This window comes from Misgurnus anguillicaudatus, chromosome 7 (assembly GCF_027580225.2).
Source record: "Misgurnus anguillicaudatus chromosome 7, ASM2758022v2, whole genome shotgun sequence".
Taxonomy (NCBI): Eukaryota; Metazoa; Chordata; class Actinopteri; order Cypriniformes; family Cobitidae; genus Misgurnus; species Misgurnus anguillicaudatus.
In genome coordinates, this window is record NC_073343.2 from 1,289,190 (window position 1) to 1,310,059 (window position 20,870).

Genomic DNA, 20,870 nt, shown 5'->3' on the forward strand with positions numbered 1-20,870 from the left:
TGTGTACTTTCTTCTTTTTATAACATTAATAAGAATCATGTTTCTTTTGCATCTCAGTAATGATGAGATTGCACATTGCTCATAATCTTAATGGACATATTTTCATTAAGCATGTCTAAACTTTTCGGGGGTGAAATGACGTCGACCTGCTTTCGACATGCGATATTCTCTTAGATATTTTCTTTGCTATGTTATAATCACCCTCAATAGGAGTCCCATACATGGTCGTGCTGTTTTTTAAAGCATGTATGTTGGTGTGACTGTGGATGGAGGGAGGGTTTTAAGAGATTAAGGAGGGGAGGAAGTGTGTTGGGGACGCTGCTGTGCGTCAGTGCGCACTGGCTCCCCTCATTTCAAACTCGCTGCATCTATCCTTTCCAAGGAAACTCCTCCAGATTTCAAGAAGCCTTTGGATTGCTTCGTTTGGATGTACGGACAAATATTACAAGCCAAGAAGAAGGACAGAGGGCGTTCAGGTTGTTTTATTCGCGCGAAAGGAAGCAAAGCGCCGTTACGCGTCGATTTATCCCATAGTTTTGGAAGCGGCGCTCAGGACGCGCGTAATGGATCGATAGTACAAACTTCTGGGAGTGTTACCAAGCTCTGTGAAACCCATATTTTTGTGGATTAAAGAGAAAATCGTTAATCGGTTATACAGAGCTACACAGAGTTCCAGATCTTCGTGCGCTGTGATGGATGGAGCGGCTGCTTTGATATTGATGGTGCTGCTGGTTTTCTCTGGAGATGTTTGGAGCGCCTCGTATTCTCAGCGGTATAACCTGTACGCGGGCACGCAGACGCAGCCTTTAAACGGGGCGAGGGCTGCGAGCAGACACAGGTAACTCAATCATCTGATGTACATTATCGTGCTATTATATGACGAGGATAAATAAATATACCCTCTTTTATGAACTGGTACCATGTTGCAGACGTATCCCTTTTTTCATTTTCTTTGATAGCACCATATTAGACGCATTTTGGAGAAATACCAGTAAGTACCATGGTTCAATTAAGTACCATTGTACTGCCACAATACTTTTTGTAAGCAAGATGGATAGATAGCATAGAAAACAGAAATAGTACTTCTCTTAAGCAACGTAGATAGATTTCCCACTTTTTGGACTTATATCATGGTGCAGATCTTCATTTACCTTTTTTAGTTTTTAGTATTAAGTATTTTGGAGTACCTTGAAGTATTTTGGAGTAAATTCTAAGATGTGTGATACCTGTAGATACATTTTATAGATAGATAGACCTAGTTGTCACTGGGGCGGTACCTTCTTTAAAAAGTACACTTTTGTACCTAAAATGTGCATATTGGTACCTCAGTGGTACATATCTGTATTAAAAATAGTCCACATTAGGATCTTTTTATAAGGTACCATCCCGGTGACAACTTTTGTACCTTTCTGAAAGTGTTGCATGGAAACGGCAAACCCAATGCAGGTTCCTATAGTGCACTTATTTAAAGAAACCGCCTGGAGAAACTTTAAAATGCGTGGCACATACATGAAAGGCTTGGAAAGAAAAAGCTCACTTTTTTCCTACAGTAAACCAACATGAGGTACAAAGCTAATTATCACTTAGTGACCGCAAGGGTTCTGCTGAATGTGTTTTTTTAGGGACCCCTGCAATGTCCAAAGTCTTTGAGAAGATGGTTGTGCCAGTCAGTCACCATTCTGGGAATAATCACACACACACACACACACACACACACACAAAAGCATCGACCCTGCTTTGTTTTCGGACGTCACTACTTTTGATCCATCTTAGCAGCACACACCCATTGGTTGTTTTGACTGTGATTGTCGGGGTGTGAGAGGGAGAGGTTGTCCCTGCTCTGACGTGCGGATCGGGGTTTCCCACTTCATCAGAACTGACGCAATACTTTCTCAAGGGTGGATGGACGCACGCAAGCCAGATGCTGGTGGTCAGAACTATTGGACTCACAGCGTTCTCAACAATAAGTAAAGACGAATCATAGTGATGGTTTGCATATGTTTTAAATTAGAAAATGGAGACAGTGATCTATAGAATAAGGTGCAAAGTTATTTGGTATAGGAGTCGGGGCTTTGTATTGTATGATTTGGATTCAAAGGTATAAATACACAAATGCTTGTCGTATGCTGTTGTGTAATCTTGATATTTTGAACATATAGTGTGACAACTTACCCCAGGTACTATATTGTATCCCAACATGCCCACCTGTTGTCAAAATTAGGCTGTGTTCAGTGGTGCAGATGTATACCCTTAAACGTTTCGTAGCCAACAATTTAGGGTATAAATCATCCCAAAAATAATATTTGTACGAGTGCAGGGTGTGACAACAAGTCCCAGTCATCAATGTAACGTAGTAAAAAGAGGGTGAACAGTGAGTGATGGTCATAATGTGAAAGCATGAGTGCCAGCAGTATGAAGTATGCAGTGAAGTATGTACTGCCTGCTTGAGAAATCTGAGTCTAGTTACTGGGGATTTGCAGTCTGTTTGAACTTTTAGTTACAACAGATGTAAAAAGTATTCAGCATTTTCTATGTTTGCTTTCGAGAAAGTGTAGGAAGACGTTTTTTTTATGCGGAGAACTCATCTTCTCTCCTGTGGCTGACTGTGTTGTTTTTCTTCTCTTTTAAATGAATGGCCTGATAGATTTTGACTCATGTTGTTTACATTAAATGTGCATTTCCAAGGAAAACAGCAACCCATAATCAAATTTATCGAGGAATGTGTGTCTCAGATTTTGCAGACATTTTACGCTGAAAGATTTTGAAAGATGAACTTCGCAAGAACCGACTAGTATGCAGCTGCCAAAAATGCGAGCACCTAAATCACCTCTTTCCTCTAAATTGTAAGTGTTTGGCAAGGAACGCTGCCAGGTTTTTGTGTGTTGGAATACACCACCTAATAAAGTGTAAACAGTTTGCGGTTGTGTTTATTTGCGAATCCCAGCATTTCAAAAAGATGAAGCATCATCAGATATTTTGCAAAATATGTGTCTTGTTTTCAGTGACAGCAGTTTGAGATAGGAAATACTGGATTATATTCCCCGCCAAGAAAACGCTTCCCTTCCAATGACGAGTTTTTATGGCAATCCGTATTTTCGGTATTGTCCCCCAGGAGGTGGCTCTTACCCCATTTATAAAACCCGGAAGTATTCCCTTAGGGCAAACAGTTCAAACTCTGTGTATGTTTTGATCATCGCTCCAAATCTGATCTCTTTCAAAAGAATTATCTCAGCTTTTTGCTCAAAATTTGGTATTTTTGAAGAAACCTAATCATATTTGAGAGGTGAGAAAAAGAGAGCTAATGAAGGTAGGATTAAATTTTTTTTTTTTTTTTTTGAAAGCAGAGGGTCTATTTTTAAATTGATATATTGTTTGTTTATATATTTAAAGAATAATCGGTCAAACTTTATTTTACAGTGTCTGTGTTACAGTGTAATCATATAATTTAATACTAAGTAGTATAAAGTAACAACATGTACTTACTGTAGGGCAGTGGCGGCTGGTGACTGCTCTTCCAAGGGGATGCAAATGTGTGTTCGGAGTGTCATGTGTGTTGCTCGTGTTTTCAAAATATGCTTGTTGCATTATGTGAACCATGTGCATCACGTGTTTTGTCAAGTGCCTGTTGCACATGCGTCAAAACCATTTATGATAAAAGAGACGCTCACATTCACAAAATACACGCAAGACACTCCCTTAAAGGTGCAGTGTGTAATTTTTAGAAGGATCTCTTGACAGAAATGCAAAATAATATACAAAACTATATTATCAGGGGTGTACAAAGACATTTCATAATGAACCATTATGTTTTTATTACCTTAGAATGAGACGTTTTTATCTACATACACAGAGGGTCCCTTTACATGGAAGTCGCCATTTTGTGCCACCATGTTTTTTTACAGAAGCTCTTAACGGACAAACGTTTTTACTAAGTTATCTTTAATGGTGATATGTTTGTCCTGTGGCGGCTTCCGTAGCTTCTCTATGCATTTCAAAAGCGAAGGGTGAGCTGTAAACTGAGTTGTTGGTTGCAATTTGCAACTTCACCACTGGATGCCACTAAAATTTACACACTGCACCTTTAACCGAAAACTCTGATTACGCATGAGATCATGCGAGTATCTGGCAAACTCAAGCTTCTCTTTTATCATAAAACCTTTAGACGCGTCTGCAGCAGGCACTTATTTTGACAAGACACATGATGCACACAGGTTCACTTGAAACGCCGAACACATATTTTTTTGCAAATCATAAAAAATGCTGGAGCTGGCTGGCAATTAAAAAAAAAACGCTGGCGGGGAAAGAGTTAAATACTCTTCAAATGTTCCAGTGTGAATCTTTCACACAACTATGGAACAGCTATTTCTTCATGTGATCCAACATGGTTACCTTTTAAAGATGGCTTTTTACTTCTGTGTCAATTGTACGGTAATGATGCGAACCCTATGCAGTAGCCTATGGCGTAGCCTGATGTGCACCTTTCCCAAATTCTAACAACGTGTGAATGCTATGCGGACCGCAATCACTGTGGTTTGTCTGCTAGAAACCCTCCCTCAGGTCAAAAAGTTCTGCGTTGCATTTCCTCATACGCATTTCTGCAATGACATACCAAATTAAGGAGCTATATTTACCAACTTAGGTTGCAACAAAAGTCTGTTTACCTCCATCACTGCTGATGCTTATCCAAAAATAAACACATTCCACTTCTTCTTCAGTTAGTTTTTTGTCTCTGTACTGTAACTTCCCTGTGGACGCTGCCTACTAGCAATCTGCACGTGTAATGCACATTGACGCAAACAATGAAGCAGAAGTAAAAATTAAAACCACTGCATAGTCTATTAATTCATCCAGTGGTGACCGGTGACTTGTTTTTATCGAGGGCGCATGATGCGAAGTTCGTCACAACATGTATGTAGCCCGTCATGTGTGTTGTTCGTCATTTCAAAATATGTGTTCTGCGCGTCGAGTAAACCTGTGTGCATCACGTGTCTTGTCAAAATAAGTGCCTGCTGCAGACGCATCTAAAGAGTTTATGATAAAAAAAGACACTTGCGTTTGCCAGATACTTGCATAATCTCATGTTTAATCAGAATTTCCTGTTAAGGGAGTGTCTTGCGTGTATTTTGTGAATGTGAGCATCTCTTTTATCATAAACGGTTTTGATGCGTGTGCAGCAGGCATTATTTTGACAAAACACGTGATGCACATGGTTAACATGACGCAACAAACACATACTTTGAAAACACACATGACACTCCAGACACATATTTTGAATTTGCGCCCCTCGGAGGAGCAGTCTCCAGCCACCACTGAATTCATCATAGATTTAGTCATCCTTGTACGTCATTTGTGGACATTTACACATTTGGCAGACGGTCCGTTTTCCCCAAACCGACTTACAGTGCATTACAAACTATACATTTATTTTTATCAGTATGTGTGTTCCCCAGGTTTGAACCCGTGACTTTTTGCACTGTTAACACAATGCTCTACATTTAGAGTATTTTTTATCATCTGAGCTCTTGGACTAATGTGCATAGGCATCAACACACTTACTGAAATAGTTTATGAGTAACATGATGAGTAAAATGTAGCTATACGCATGGTGCATTTAAGCTACTTTGCGTACGTGTGGCTGCAACCACGAAACCACAAAATATGTCCTAATGAAAAACATCGTACACAGTTTCTACAGAGTGAGACACATTTAAATCATTTAAAGCACAAGCATGTAACGCTGTCATCTGACTTAGGATGCTGTCACACTACACTTTTCATTCCACTGACTCACTTTCATATTGTATGCATGCCAAAGCGTCAGTCCGGAAATGCAAGCTTGTGCGAAAAGTTTTGCATTTCGCTGCGTTCCAAAGTTCAAGTTTGGTGAACACTGACCTGCAAATTCGTATCACATGTAAGTGTGCGTCTAGTAGATGATCGATATTTCAAAGTGTGACCTTTAACTAAAAATAACAGTATTTTTTACAATAATAATTGAAGCAACTATAGCTTTAAAACACGTCACAATCCACAATGTGTGAATTAAACAAACAACAACACTTTAGCACGTAATATGTAAAGGCAGTAATTTCACGATAACAACCTGCTACCTGTACATTATTCTGCTTATTACATGACTATTAACCTTATAAGGAAGGTAAGGAACATTAAATATTGATTTGAAATATTTTATTTGCTCATTTTTAACGAATGCAGACCCGTTTACTTTCAATTTTAAGATAAGATAACATGTTCAAATGTCACGAACAAACTATTTGGTTTAAACATTTGTAATGTCATACATGTTATGACATGTAGACATATTTATCTTTCATTTTTGTTTAATATTAAACTGTACCTGTCAAAATGATTTACAGCATCTGGGTTACCGTGTGTTATTAGTTTTGAGCGGTTGTTATCTTGGAATAACATACCTTGACCAATCAAAATCTAGCATTCCAACGAGCCATGTAATAAATCTGGTTGGTGCCCACATACACAAGGGTCTGAACAAAAATTTTGCATGCTAAAAGTCTAGTGTGACCGCGGATTTAGACGCCATCGCAATCCCAGGTGGCTTTGATATGCTGATTTCTTTTAGATTGCCGATTTATAATCACTAAATCATTTAGTTACAATAAAGTATTCAGCATTTTCTGTGTTTACTTTAGAGAAAGTGTCCTAGGTGAGAGAAAAGTTTAATTCTTCTCAAATCCCACAAAATCCAGCTTTATTTAAACAGACATGAACTTTGTGCTACATCTAAGAGGGAATGGATGAGATTAATCTGCTTTGAAACTAATCTCAAGTTTAAAAAGCTTACATGTTTGAAGCCTTTAAATTACTTTTTTTCAATTTTTTTCATAGACAGTAAAGGTGCAAAAAGGTGAAAAGCTTGTTGCAGATATTCTAGAGACATTGGTGTCCTATTGAACCCAATGAACTGAGCAAGTGTTAAGTGGGCTATGTAAGGTATAGTGCCTAAAAATAAATTGGTTAAAGAGGGAGGACTTAATAGTTAATAAGGGGAACATTATTGATTAAAAACTTTTTATGACGTGCACACCATATTTATTTGTGCTTTTATTTTATAAAGTGTTATAGACGTGGCTTCAGTTGTTCTTTTTTGGTACTGCAATATACAAATATATCTGCATATGTAACCATAAAAGAGAACTCCTTTTTTGCCAAACCAGAAGTCAAAAGTCCAACGCTGAAGTTCACTGCACTTCAGGAAACTATGGTGGACAAGCAGTGATTCATGGCCGTACCACATTCACATTTGCCATCTTTCATATATTTCCTTTACATGTTAATCCTGGCAGACAGTGTGGGTATGCGGGTCTCTGTAGTGACTGTTAATCTAAACTGTGTGAGAATAATAAAAAATGTCACACCTTTGGATTGACTCCACTGTACAATATGAGACTTATTAAGAAATGTTTATGCAAGTCTACTGAATGATAATTCGTCAATATCAGACCCAGACTCACTTACAGAACGTTAGATTTACAGATGGAAGCTGGAAGAGCTCGCTGATGCTATCAGCTGAAAAATGAGCACTGATAACGTTACATATGAAGAGTTTGGTTCCAAAACGCGATAAATGTCATTTTTAATAAAAAATTAAACTGTAAAAACTGTAACTTACTGTAGATTTTACATTTATGTTATTTACTGGCAACAATTTGTTCAAAGTTAAATGAACATGAATAATTTTCAGTCTTTATCTTCTACAGTAAGTTACTGGCAACCAGCTGCATAATTACAGCAATTTTTTACTGTGTAGTTACCACCAAAATCAGTATTGTATCAGGTCAGTATTAAAAAGTAAATTCTTAATGTTAAGCAAAATCCAATATCCGCCGTGTTATTCTGTCAGCTTTTCTTAATTTTTTCCCAAAACTCAATAAACGTCAGTCCTCCTTCTCTGCCGAATGCAATTAATCCGCTTAACAAATCACAGCGCACCATTCCACGCATTGTAAACAACAATGGAGGCGCGTTGAATACACACGTGATTCTAGTTGTCCTCATCTGCTATCTGCTTTCTGCTTTATACTTCATAATCAACTAACAAACAAAAACAAAATAATACTTTTGATGGCATTTATAAACATGTGGTGGTTTTCTGTGACGGGAAAGAAACGTAAGCCATCAAAATCTAATAATTTTCGGAGACGGGAAAATGCCGGCTGTTGCTTGCTCTCACACGACAGCATCAAGCTTCTGTCGTGCTAACACATTGATCCCAGGGGATCTTATAAAAACTTTCCATTATTTTACTCAAAGTCGACGGAAATCGAGCAGGACCAAAACATTTTACAGCTGATCGCTGTCAAAAAAGTTCAGTGACGACGTCCTAAGGATGACCGCAGCAATGATAGTGTTCTTAATATGACAAAGTGTTTTGATTAATAGTGTTCTTCATCTTGTCTCTTTCTTGGTATAGAAAACACATTTTTACCGAAATTAGTCCAAAGGGATTTATTGTGTTTTGGAACCAAACAAAAATCTGTGTTAAAAGTTGTTTGCAGTAAGTGCACTATTTAGGGCGCAAACCTCCTGTTAATGGAATGATAAAGACGCACTTTTTCGTCACTTTACAGCCGACAAAATAGTAAAAAGTTGGTGTCAACAATTACTAGTGATTGATTACTGATTGCAGTGCACTCAGCTTTGCTGAACGTATTTTACCATATTTAAAGGTGCAATGTGGGACTTTTAGCATCATCTAGTGGTGAGCAGTGTTGGGGGTAACGCATTACAAGTAACACGCATTACGTAATAATATTACTTTTCTGAAGTAACGAACACAGTAATGTTTGAGTTACTTTTTTTCAAAAGTAAAGCGAGTTACTTTTCAGTTTAATTAATTCAATTTAAAAATAAAATAATATACTGAATTAAACTGAATATATTAACGTAGATTTACGCACTCTGTGCCTGAGTGGGAACAGTTTGAGTCAGAACGGAGATGGCAGGCTTGACATTTTTGCGATCATAAAAAACACCTGCAAGACCTGAAAGAGATCAAGCCTTAGCCAAGTAAGAAAAAGTAACGTTAAAAGTAACGTAAGCATTACTTTCCATGATAAGTAACTAAGTAATGCAGTTAGTTACTTTTTTGGGGAGTAACTTAATATTGTAATGCATTACTTTTAAAAGTAACTTTCCCCAACACTGGTGGTGAGACTGTGAAGTTTGTCCGTTTAGGGCTACAGTAGAAAAATGACGGCTACTTCAATGTAGGGGGACCCGGGGGGTATGTAAATAAAAACTGCTCATTCTAATGTAATAAAAACAATACAGTTCATTGTGTAAGGTGATAATATAGTTATGTTTATTATATTACATTTTTGACAAGAGATCTTACACAGTGCACCTTTAAAAATGTATACAATGTCTATTTCACATTGTAGGTTTTTCTGGTGTTGTTGAGACTTTGAGACAGAGCCGGGTTTGCAGTTATCAGCTTGTTTCCCAAGCAGAACATCTCTGTAATGGGATGGGAGTAGTGTTCAAAGCTGTTAATATCACTATGCCCACAGGACTGATAAGATACTGACAAATGTGAAGAGGTCTCTTTAAGGAGAATGGAAAATCGCTTTTTCTTTGATCTATTTTTACGATATCGCTAATGCGGCCTATAAAAAGAGATTTATTCATCTTTTATGAGTTTCATTTTGCATTCAGACGTCTTTTAAAAAGACTTATTTAAGTTTGCCACCCATCTACACTGAGTACAGCATTTCATTTTCTCATCCGCATCAAGTTTTTCATTATTTCTGCTTATACTTGGGGTTAAAGATTATATCGGCGTATTACAACGGTGTTACATTTTTAAGTAACTGAAGTAGATGAATAAATCTAATCCCTTTCTTTTCTCTATAGCTGTTATTCATCCATGCTCTTAAAAGGGCTTTTGTGTGTCTCTTTTCAATCTGTCAGGTCTTATTTGCTGCTGAGTTGTCCTTAGTATTTTGTAGCTGTTTTATTTTGCCCTTTCTCCTGGTGTTTCAAGAGGGTTTAAGTAAAGAGAAGTTTCTGGCCCTTGACCTGGGATTTTTGAAGATGTGGCAGTGACTGTAAAGCCAAGGACCTGTGGCGGTGCCTGTCAGTCTCGGGTCGATCCAGACCACCCCAAACCATCACTATGGGACGGGAAGTCCACATACAGAGGCCCTCTCATTTTCAGAGGATCTTCCTGCAATGATTGTCAGGACTTGTATAGCTTGCTCTGGAAACACCTCTGATATGCAAAATGCTTCCTGTGAACAAGTTTTTGTTTGACATGGGAAGCATTTAGCGTTGAACAATAGCGGATGTTTAGACATGCCAAGATGTCTTTTGTGAATGATTGCTTCTGGAAGAAAAGGATTGGACTTTAAGTTTGCTTTGTGTGTCTGTAAGTGGTCGGATTGCAATAAATACAATCGATTTTCAAATGACTAACATTGTTTAATACAAATGTGATGAATATTCAAGTATAACTTGTTTCCATTGTGTTGCCACGTGGTTTCTAAATGTGTATTTAGTGGACAATGTGATAGCATGGGGGCTTTAAGGAGGTTGAAGAACCCTCGAGCAATGCACGGTTTACTAACAACATCTGCGTATTTAAAACTCTACGGACAATCGATATAAAACGTGCCTATAAGGTTGCCTTACGAACCCAGAAATTTAAATGCATCAAGGATAGTTTAAATCTCTCCCAGACCACAGATTAAAGTGTTCAAGTGTCATAATATCTTTATAGGAAGATCGTCTTCTGGTATGTAAGTAACATCTGTGGTACATCTGCTTGGAAGATCCGCCTCCACCCGTTCATTTTAGTGACGTTCCAGACTGAGATGCCACAGATGTGCCGTTGTGGTGAAACCCCTGCAGAAACCGCTTTCCTGTAAAGAGCGCGAGTTACAGTATAACCACGGGAAAAATGTTCCCACGAGCTTGCCCTTCCATCAAATATGTGGCCTGTTATGAGTGACCCGACATACGGTGCATTACGAATAAGGCCAACCATAACAAAAGTTTATCTGAAAGTCAGTATGTGGAGTAAAATGAGATAAATAGCGAACACCGAGAATATGTCAATATTGTCGTGAGCAGATAAGTGTGGGGGTTAATGAGACATCTGTTAATACTGTTTTTAGATGTTGTGAAGGCTCAGACTTTAATGCTTTTTTTGGCACGGTGTGTGCGTGCGCGCGCGTGTGTGTTTTCTTCCAACCTCTACTTTATTTTAAGGAGGTCATGAAAAATGATTTAGGTCCAGATATAATACATTCTGGAAGATTTGAGTCTTCTCCAGATCAAATAAATCTTGCCTTTTTTACTGTAGCAAAAGATTTTAGCTATTGTATCTGTTATTTATTTTTTTTATTTTTTTGAAGATGTGTTCTGGGTTTTAAATAGGTTATTATTATAAAAATAATTACTTCTGTAGGACTTCTGTAAGCCATTTGTTGGTTTATTGTATTGAAAACTAGAAACACACCACAACAGTAAGCTCCTGAAGAGAAAAATCAGATTAAAAATCACTTTTACTGTCTGAAATGGCATTTAATGTCATAATATTGGAGCTGAATTTAAAAAAAAATAGGGGAGAGCAGGGGCCGATAGTTTGGTGGTTATATTAACTTGCATTTATTAATTTCTGAAGATGAAATTTTGATAGACGATCTTCCTATATACGTACACTCACCTAAAGGATTATTAGGAACACCATACTAATACTGTGTTTGACCCCCTTTCGCCTTCAGAACTGCCTTAATTCTACGTGGCATTGATTCAACAAGGTGCTGAAAGCATTCTTTAGAAATGTTGGCCCATATTGATAGGATACCATCTTGCAGTTGATGTAGATTTGTGGGATGCAAATCCAGAGCACGAAGCTACCGTTCCACCACATCCCAAATATGCTCTAAAGGGTTGAGATCTGGTGACTGTGGGGGCCATTTTAGGACAGTGAACTCATCGTCATGTTCAAGAAACCAATTTGAAATGATTCGAGCTTTGTGACATGGTGCATGATCCTGCTGGAAGGAGCCATCAGTGGATGGGTACATGGTGGTTATAAAGGGATGGACATGATCAGAAACAATGCTCAGGTAGGCCGTGGCATTTAAACAATGCCGAATTGGCACTAAGGGGCCTAAAGTGTGGCAAGAAAACATCCCCCACACCATTACACCACCTCACCAGCCTGCACAGTGGTAACAAGGCATGATGGATCTATGTTCTCGTTCTGTTTACGTCAAATTCTGATCTGAATGTCTCAAGATTCATCAGACCAGGCAACATTTTTTCAGTCTTCAACTGTCTAATTTTGGTGAGCTCGTGCAAATTGTAGCCTCTTTTTGCTATTTGTAGTGGAGATAAGTGGTACCCGGTGGGGTTTTCTGCTGTTGTAGCCCATCCGCCTCAAGGTTGTGCGTGTTGTTGCTTCACAAATGCTTTGCTGCATACCTCGGTTGTAACGAGTGGTTATTTCAGTCAAAGTTGCTCTTTTATCAGCTTGAATGAGTCGGCCCATTCTCCTCTGACCTCTAGCATCAACAAGGCATTTTTGCCCACAGGACTGTTGCATACTGGACCCTTTTCACACCACTCTTTGTAAACCCTAGAAATGGTTGTGCGTGAAAATCCCAGTAACTGAGCAGATTGTGAAATACTCAGACCGGCATGTCTGGCACCAACAACCATGCCACGCTCAAATTTGCTTAAATCATCTTTCTTTCCCATTCTGACATTCAGTTTGGAGTTCAGGATATTGTCTTGACCAGGACCACACCCGTAAATGCATTGAAGCAACTGCAATGTGACTGGTTGATTAGATAATTGCATTAATGAGAAATTGAACAGGTGTTCCTAATAATCCTTTAGGTGAGTGTATATATATATATATATATATATATATATATATATATATATAATTTTTTTTTTTTTTTGAAGAAAATAACAAACAACTAAACATTGACCTCCACTTGAGGCATTTCTCAAAATATATTATTTTCTGTTCCACTGAAAAAATAAGCTATTTACGGTTTTTAATTAAATGAAGGTAAAAAAAATGTTGATGGAGTATTTATTTTTGCGTGAGCTATAACAGACGATAGTTTGTGTGGAAAGTACCGCCTCAATTTTTTGCAAAAACAGGCGTAATTGTAATCTGTTTCCACATGATATGCCGAAGTGATGTTTGTAAGCGGAGGTTGGAGCCATTGGCAACAACAACATTAATGGAGCAAATGGTGTTGTATGTCACTATCAGTGTTTTCATGTAGACACAGTTGGACAGATCTGGGCGTGGATAGTGTTCCGGGTCAGACGCCCTTTCCTCACCCTGCTGATGTCACTGATTGAGGAGACGGACGATCAGACGTCCGTGTGTCCCCTCCCGGAGAGAGACAAATAAGCATGGCTGTAAAAACAGTGTAGCCACATTGACAGTCCCAGCTGCTGTGATCATTTTCTGTTGATGATGTCATGCTAGGGTCAAAGGGCACAGCATGTAGGGTCACTCGGAGGGGATGATGTGTGGGTAGAAGAAGACAAAAAAATGAATATTAAGGATTTGTGTGCAGATCACAGGAAGTGCAAATGGCCGTGCTGGGAGTTTTGTGTCATTTTGTGTTTTGATGGAGTTCAATATCAAAAGGATTCCATTATTGACAATCGTATTATCTCTCGACCTCTCTCGCCTCGGTTCTTCTCAGTGCTTGTTCTCTCTCACACACACGCACTGTTCGTCTGTATTTGTGTAACATGATAGCGCGTTTCATTATGCATTCAGTCTTAAGTATGCACTGATACTGATGGATGCGTAATTGCATTGTATAATGCCTGAAACCACAATTAAATGATCAGTTAACCCCAAAATCTGTCATTATTTAATGGCTCTCATATCTGTCCAAAGCAATATGTGCTTATTATTTATGCGAAACCCAAGTAAAAATTTTTGAAGATCATTTATCTAGATCTTTACCAAACAACAACAGTTTCTGGTGTGTCATAGACAGTTCATAAACTACGATTGCCAATTTCTCCTTTGAACCAAAATAATGAGTTTGAAACAACATGAACACGAGTAAATTATGTTAGAATTTTGTTGCTTTAGCGTACTATTCCAAAAGCGGGCGGCGGGGACGTGTACGGTACCTAAGGGTGTTTCCAAAGGCCGTTGTTGTACCTTATAAATGAAGTCAGGTGTGGTGAAGCGATTTCTTTAAGATGCCAAAGAATGCATTAAAATAAAATGTTAAATTGTTCTCGGATATCTACATAGAAGGTATGTGGTTTATTAAGTGCAAAAATTATACAGAGAGGTTTTATATGTTACAGGTTTACATTTACAACCCTTGGTCTGTTATTACCTTATTTCAGGGGTGGGGAACCCTGGTCCTGGAGGGCCACTGTCCTTCAGAGTTTAGTTCCAACCCTAATTAAACACAAAAGTCTTCAGGATTACTTGGAAATAAAATTCAGGTGTGTTTGATTAAGGTTGGAACTAAACCTTTGCTGCGTCCGAAACCACCTACTTCATACTATATAGTACGCGAAAAGCGGTAGGGGAGGCGAGTAGCATGTCCGAATACATAGTATTCGAAAAACAGTATGCGAAAAGTACCCGGATGACCTACTACATCCGGTTAGATTTTGCAGTGTGCATACGATGGACACTTCACTATCCCATGATGCCCCGGAAGAGGAGTTATCCAACGAAGAAGAAGAGGCATGCGGCTGTTTTCGCACTGAAATGAAATGACGTGATGACAACGTATGTCACGTGATGTATCAACATGGCGGATGTAGTACATCCGAATCTCATTCATACTACCAGGATTCATACTATACAGTACCTACTGTTTTAACGGCAAGTAAGTAGGTATTTCATCTTATTCAGTATCTACTATACAGTATGCGGTTTCGGACGCAGCACTGGTTTCCCCCCTCCTGCCTTATTTGAAAAGATCATGAATAATAATGTTGAGCTCTGCTCTGATTGGCTGTTTTTTTAGAGCAGCTCTTTTAAGTAGTGTGTGTAAACAGACCTTATGTTTGAGTCTTTATCAGACGAAGATACGGAATTTGAGGAATAATTAGTTGTTTAGAGATTGTTAATGGACGTTTCTGATTGGAAAGTTTTTTTTTTCAGTATGGACCTGCAAAATGTAACTGTAACGTCAACAGTAGAACGTCTGCCTGAATGCTAACATTTAGCATTAAATAGCATATAGCGCTAACTCAGCACTCACAACATTGTTTATAGCATTGTAACAACATTGTCATTAATTTAATGTGTAATTTATTGTTGGGGGCGTACATCTCGACTGTAACTTCACAATTAGTGTTATGTTAAGATTGGCCTCTTTACCACGGTCTTTTGCATGCATGAGGTTTACAAACGAACATGATTCTTATGTCATTACCATGTACAGAACTCTTATTACTCATCTATGCCTAGGTAAATACAGTTTTACATTCTATGGCACCTTTAAATTACCTTGCTAGATTATACAGTAGATAATTGTATAGAGGGTATGCATTGACGTCACTTTTCCATGTGACCACGCCGGGGCAGGCCCTGTTGAGTGGCAAACATTCAACAAAATGGTTTTCATTCTTCAAAAATGCCAGTAAAAATGACGATTATCAGCTTAAATTGAATTTAGTTAGACTTGATAGCAGAGGTGGACAATACTTAGTTACATTAGTTATATTTTCCAAGCATCTGTGTTTGTCAATTTAACCTCAATACATTCTACAGCATGTAATCTGTGTATTCTTTAATATTGCATATTAAAATTTATTTAATACCAAATTACATTAAAATGTGTACTTTTACTTGGGTAAAAGTACGTTAATGCACTTAAATATTAAATGTAAAACAAAAACTTGTAGCCTATTTAGGAAATGTAATGGAGTAAAAATTATGATAATATGCTTTGGAATGTATGTTTTCCAAAGAAAAACACGGATAAAATACAAATACTTGAAAAAAATACTTTTAAGTAGAAAGTAAAACCTCGCTTGATAGTGACCCTAGTAACTTATCAACCCACCTGTGGTCTGTGGACGTTGGCATGAACAATCTATTTGCTTCTCCTTTCGGTGTTTTTTTGGCAGTATGTAAAACGATAGTTCCGTATTCTTGTTAATCTGTTAGTACAGTCTATCGCACAACAGCTTTTTTCAATTTAGACGCATTTTCCCCGTGTTTTCACTGATTTCACACGGTACACAAATTCTGCCGCTCTGTCTTTTGCCACTCAGTGGTCATAACCGCAGTCACTTTCGCCGAAGGTCACGTCTTGTGCATAAACTTTATTCCATTCTGCTCAGCTTTACTTTAGAAGGGACAGGAAGTGATGTATTGGTCTTTGTAGGTCTCTAATGGTATGTATTGGTTCTATGTATTGGTTCTAATGGAATATGGCCCAAAACACACTACAGTGTATTGGTCTTTGTAGGTCTCTAATGGTATGTATTGGTTTTATGTATTGGTTCTAATGGAATATGGCCCAAAACACACTACAGTGTATTGGTCTTTGTAGGTCTCTAATGGTATGTATTGGTTCTATGTATTGGTTCTAATGGAATATGGCCCAAAACACACTACAGTGTATTGGTCTTTGTTGGTCTCTAATGGTATGTATTGGTTTTATGTATTGGTTCTAATGGAATATGGCCCAAAACACACTACAGTGTATTGGTCTTTGTTGGTCTCTCATGGTATGTAGTGGTTCTCTGTATTGGTTCTAATGGAATATGGCCCAAAACACACTACAGTGTATTGGTCTTTGTAGGTCTCTAATGGTATGTATTGGTTCTGTGTATTGGTTCTAATGGAATATGGCCCAAAACACACTACAGTGTATTGGTCTTTGTTGGTCTCTAATGGTATGTATTGGTTCTATAGGTTCTGTGTATTGGTTCTAATGGAATATGGCCCAAAACACACAACAGTGTATTGGTCTTTGTTGGTCTCTAATGGTATGTATTGGTTCTGTTGGTTCTATGTATTGGTTCTAATGGAATATGGCCCAAAACACACTACAGTGTAGTTGTTTTAATGGTAAAAGCTAATGGTTCCTATTGGTATTTTAATGGAAACCATTAGAATTTTCTGGAATGGTTCTATTGTTTTTGTCAGCAGGGATGTGTAAATGAATGTACTCAAATGCATGGAAAGGTTTAGATGTAAGTCTCTTTCCTGTGTCCCTGTTTGCAACACAAATGCTCTGGGTTTGATTCACAAGAAGCACACATAGTAATGTATTCAGTAGCTTGAATGCACAATATGTCACGTTGGATAAAATCGTCTGCCAAAAGCGTAAATTTCTGGTTGTCTCTTTAGTAGATAACCTATTTAGTGAATGAAGGCTGATATTTTTCTCTTGAAGGTTTCCTCATCACAGTGAAACAGCACTGCATTAATCTAATATAATTTCTCTTCTGAGAGAAGCAATTACTGTCTTCTTTGAAGAACGGACCGGAAAGGACTGTTTTCTGCAGTGGTGAGGAACAAAAGGGTAATTGTATTTGTACGCCAGATACTCTACATGGGATTCAGTCATTTGTCTAACAGATAGTTAGAGACTTTATTTGAGAAAGAGAGATCGACGGAAAGAGAAAGCTAATTTCAGATTTACTTCTTAAAGTGATTTCAGGCCTTGTTACAACCCTAATTCCCAATTCATAGTTTTCCGATTTTAAGCTTCCCGCTGTGCTGAAATTAGTTTTTAGATCCAAGTGGGTAAAACATTCATTCATTCAGAGAAACATTCCTCTCTTATTCAGAAATATGTCGATGTTTTAGCTTTAGCTTTTGTCCGGCTTTAAAGCAGTTAAGCAGCCAATATTCAAAGCCATGACGTTTCCACACAACAAAATCTGTATTTCCCTTTCACTATGCATGCACTCGGAGTAAACAGTCCAGGAACTTTAGATCAGTCTGTGATGCCTTGAGCTTGTTATGACGGAAATCTCATTTATTTATAGTTTTGGAAAATCGATTGCTGCGATGGAAAAATATGAAAATGATTTGGAGGCTTTTTGTATATCGAAGTCAACTCTTATTGGTTCACAAGAAGGCTACGCACTGGGATAAGCGTAATAGCTGCCAAATGTGCTTAATTTTGTGCGATTTCCCCATCTCGTCTCATATTTTCCTTTCTTTTTGGAGCTGAAACATGTTGAGCGTCTCCGTAAAGTCATGAGCTGCATAAATGTTTGATGAAAGCAAGCCCAAGATGAAAATTCTGCATGACGAATGCGCTAAGAATGTGGATCATTCACGGCTGGCCGTAGAGGCCTGGAAATACCGTGGTCTGCTTCGCTCCAATCAACAGTTGGAAAACAAATACTGGTGAGCTGAAACAGCCCTAAAACTTCTGCGATCTTTAAACCTAGAAAGCTTGTAGTGTAGGCAGCTAACATTGTAGGGTGCGTTATTGAGCAATGGAGTCTTTGCCTTTTAGGACCATAAGTGGTAGTAAATGGTAAATGATACTGGTCATACTGGTTGAGCTATAAATTAAAGGAATAGTTTACCCAAAAATGATATAAGTGTACATAAAAGGATTCAAAGACACGATGATGAGTAAATGATAACAAAATATAGATTTTTGGGTGTACTGTGTCTTTAAGAAAAGAAGGAGCCTTTACTGTACATTTGTTCTAGTGGTCACAACACGGGACTTTTTTCTTGTAGTTCATTAGAAACATCTTTTCATTTATCCAACAAGGCTTAGTTCATGATGTCACAGTATGATCTAGCACCATCTGTGTTTAATACAGGAGGCTAAACCTTGAAATTGTGCTGGCAATACGTGCGAGCGTACGGAGCAGCTGTGGAAGACAGGAAATTAGGCTTAGGTCGCTGATGGCCATGTGGAATCAAAGCTGGTGTCAGGTGGTTGTGGTCCAGAGGATGGAAGATTTCTTGGGAATTTTTTTTTTCATTTTTAGCCAATTGTTGTGTAACTTCCTTTTTGTTATATAATGCAGTTGGTTGCTGGTTAGATGTTACAATGAACTGTCAGGATTATGATAATGTCAAACTAAAAGTGAGAATAATTTTACAATAAAAGTTTCATTCGCTAAAGCAAAATGAGTAGTACTTATCTGTGCAGAAACAATCTACCCTAGAAAGACAAGAATATGTTATTGATTCAGACTGATCTCATGAATTTCCACATTTTTTCGTGCACCTGCAACAGACTGTATTTTCCGTGGCATTCTCACAGATTGGTTACTCAACGGTTTTGTCCTATTTTCTTACCATTGTCGCTTCGGTTTAGGGTTAGATTTACATGAAATAACATCCTTACCCAAACCCAACTCTAACTCCAACGCCAGGCGACAATTGTTTAAAGTTTAGAAAATATAAAAGAATAAATCAGAAAAATAGTATAAACCAATAGTTAAAGTGACATACTAACGCAAACACTAAATCTGACCCTAAACCGACGCGGAAATGGTTTGAAAATAAGAAAAAGCAGTTGAGTAACCAATCCGTGAGAATGCCACGGAAAAAGACCGTCTGTGGCAGGGCCACAGAAAAATGCGGATGTGACTATCCCACGGAACTTTGTGAGATCACGTTGCATTGTTTTCTATGGCTGCTTAACGATTAATCACAACTAATCGTTTAATAGAGTAACTTCGTTTTTTTGTCAAACATGTTTATTATTATGTTATCATGTTTTTATTGTGCTACTTACAGTAGCTTCATTTTTAGTTATGAAGGCTTAAATCAAAACAAACACACATATGTGATTTAAACAAAAACTTTATTTTGCAAACGATTAGTTGCGATTAATTGTTATGCGAAGTCTACTTGAAGTTAAGTTTGGGCACAAAAGTCGTTTGTTTATGTTATTGCCACTGAAACCGTCTATAGTTGAAATGGAGTACTACTTATTACATTATTTAAATAAGAAATGCGTTGAATAACTAACTTTAAAACTCCATCCTAAACTGTATTTTAAAACTGACATGCTTTTGTTGTTCTTTGCATGCTGTTTCTTTTTGATGTAAAGCTGCTTTGGAACAATGAACAATTATGAAAAATGCTATACAATAAATAGATTTAATTGAATGCATATCGCAATTGTGTGCATGAGTGTACACGTATGCGCTGAATGATGTGAAATAATTTTCTATACAAAATAGTTAAGTAAAAACTTATCGCACAGCATACCGAACAATATATTCAGCAGGTTGTCGCATATCGCACGTCGCTTCAATATCATGCAGCCTTAGGGGCAGATCACAAATAACACATTTCTTGCAGTGCCACGCACCTTTTTTAAATTGTTTTCTATGGGCAGTGAGCGTTTTGCGAGCTGTTTATGCGCGCCGAACTCCTCGTGTTTTTGACCACGCATTTTTGCACGAGCCCTCTGAATGCCTGAAGTTGAAAAAAGTAAACGCTAAGCGGAAAAGCGCCCAGCATAATTCGCGTTTTTCCATTGTTCAGTCAAATATGGTTTGGTGTGATCGCCCACATACTGGGCAGGGACCATTAATAGTGACATTGGCAGTGTCACAACACATGTTATGACAATGAAGAAACGTGCTCGCGATATCGCGAAAACCACGATTGCCAATATTGTGTTAATAGTGCACGTATAATAATATCCTAAATATTTCAGCATTTAAAAGCGCCACAATGGTTACAAACTCTCTTTCTGCCTCCATACTCTTGTCTTTTGAATATAACTCATTGGCCAACAAATAAATAAAACAAAATAAACAATACTAAAGATGAATTTGACTGATAGCATTGTTTATTTATTTATTTTTATATTGCAATAATATCATTACCTTAAGTACTTTTCTCTACAATAACCGTGTAGTGA

General features: G+C 37.9%; 1 protein-coding gene across 1 annotated transcript in view; it reads left to right on the forward strand.

Moving 5' to 3' along the window:
* The first annotated feature begins 311 nt into the window (after positions 1 to 311).
* emilin1b (elastin microfibril interfacer 1b) overlaps positions 312 to 20,870 on the forward strand; it is a 34,710-nt gene continuing 14,151 nt past the window's right edge. The window contains exon 1 of the mRNA XM_055172092.2: positions 312 to 838. Within this exon, the coding sequence (XP_055028067.2) occupies positions 693 to 838 (146 nt within the window). The 5' untranslated portion in view covers positions 312 to 692. The remainder of the gene's footprint in view (positions 839 to 20,870) is intronic.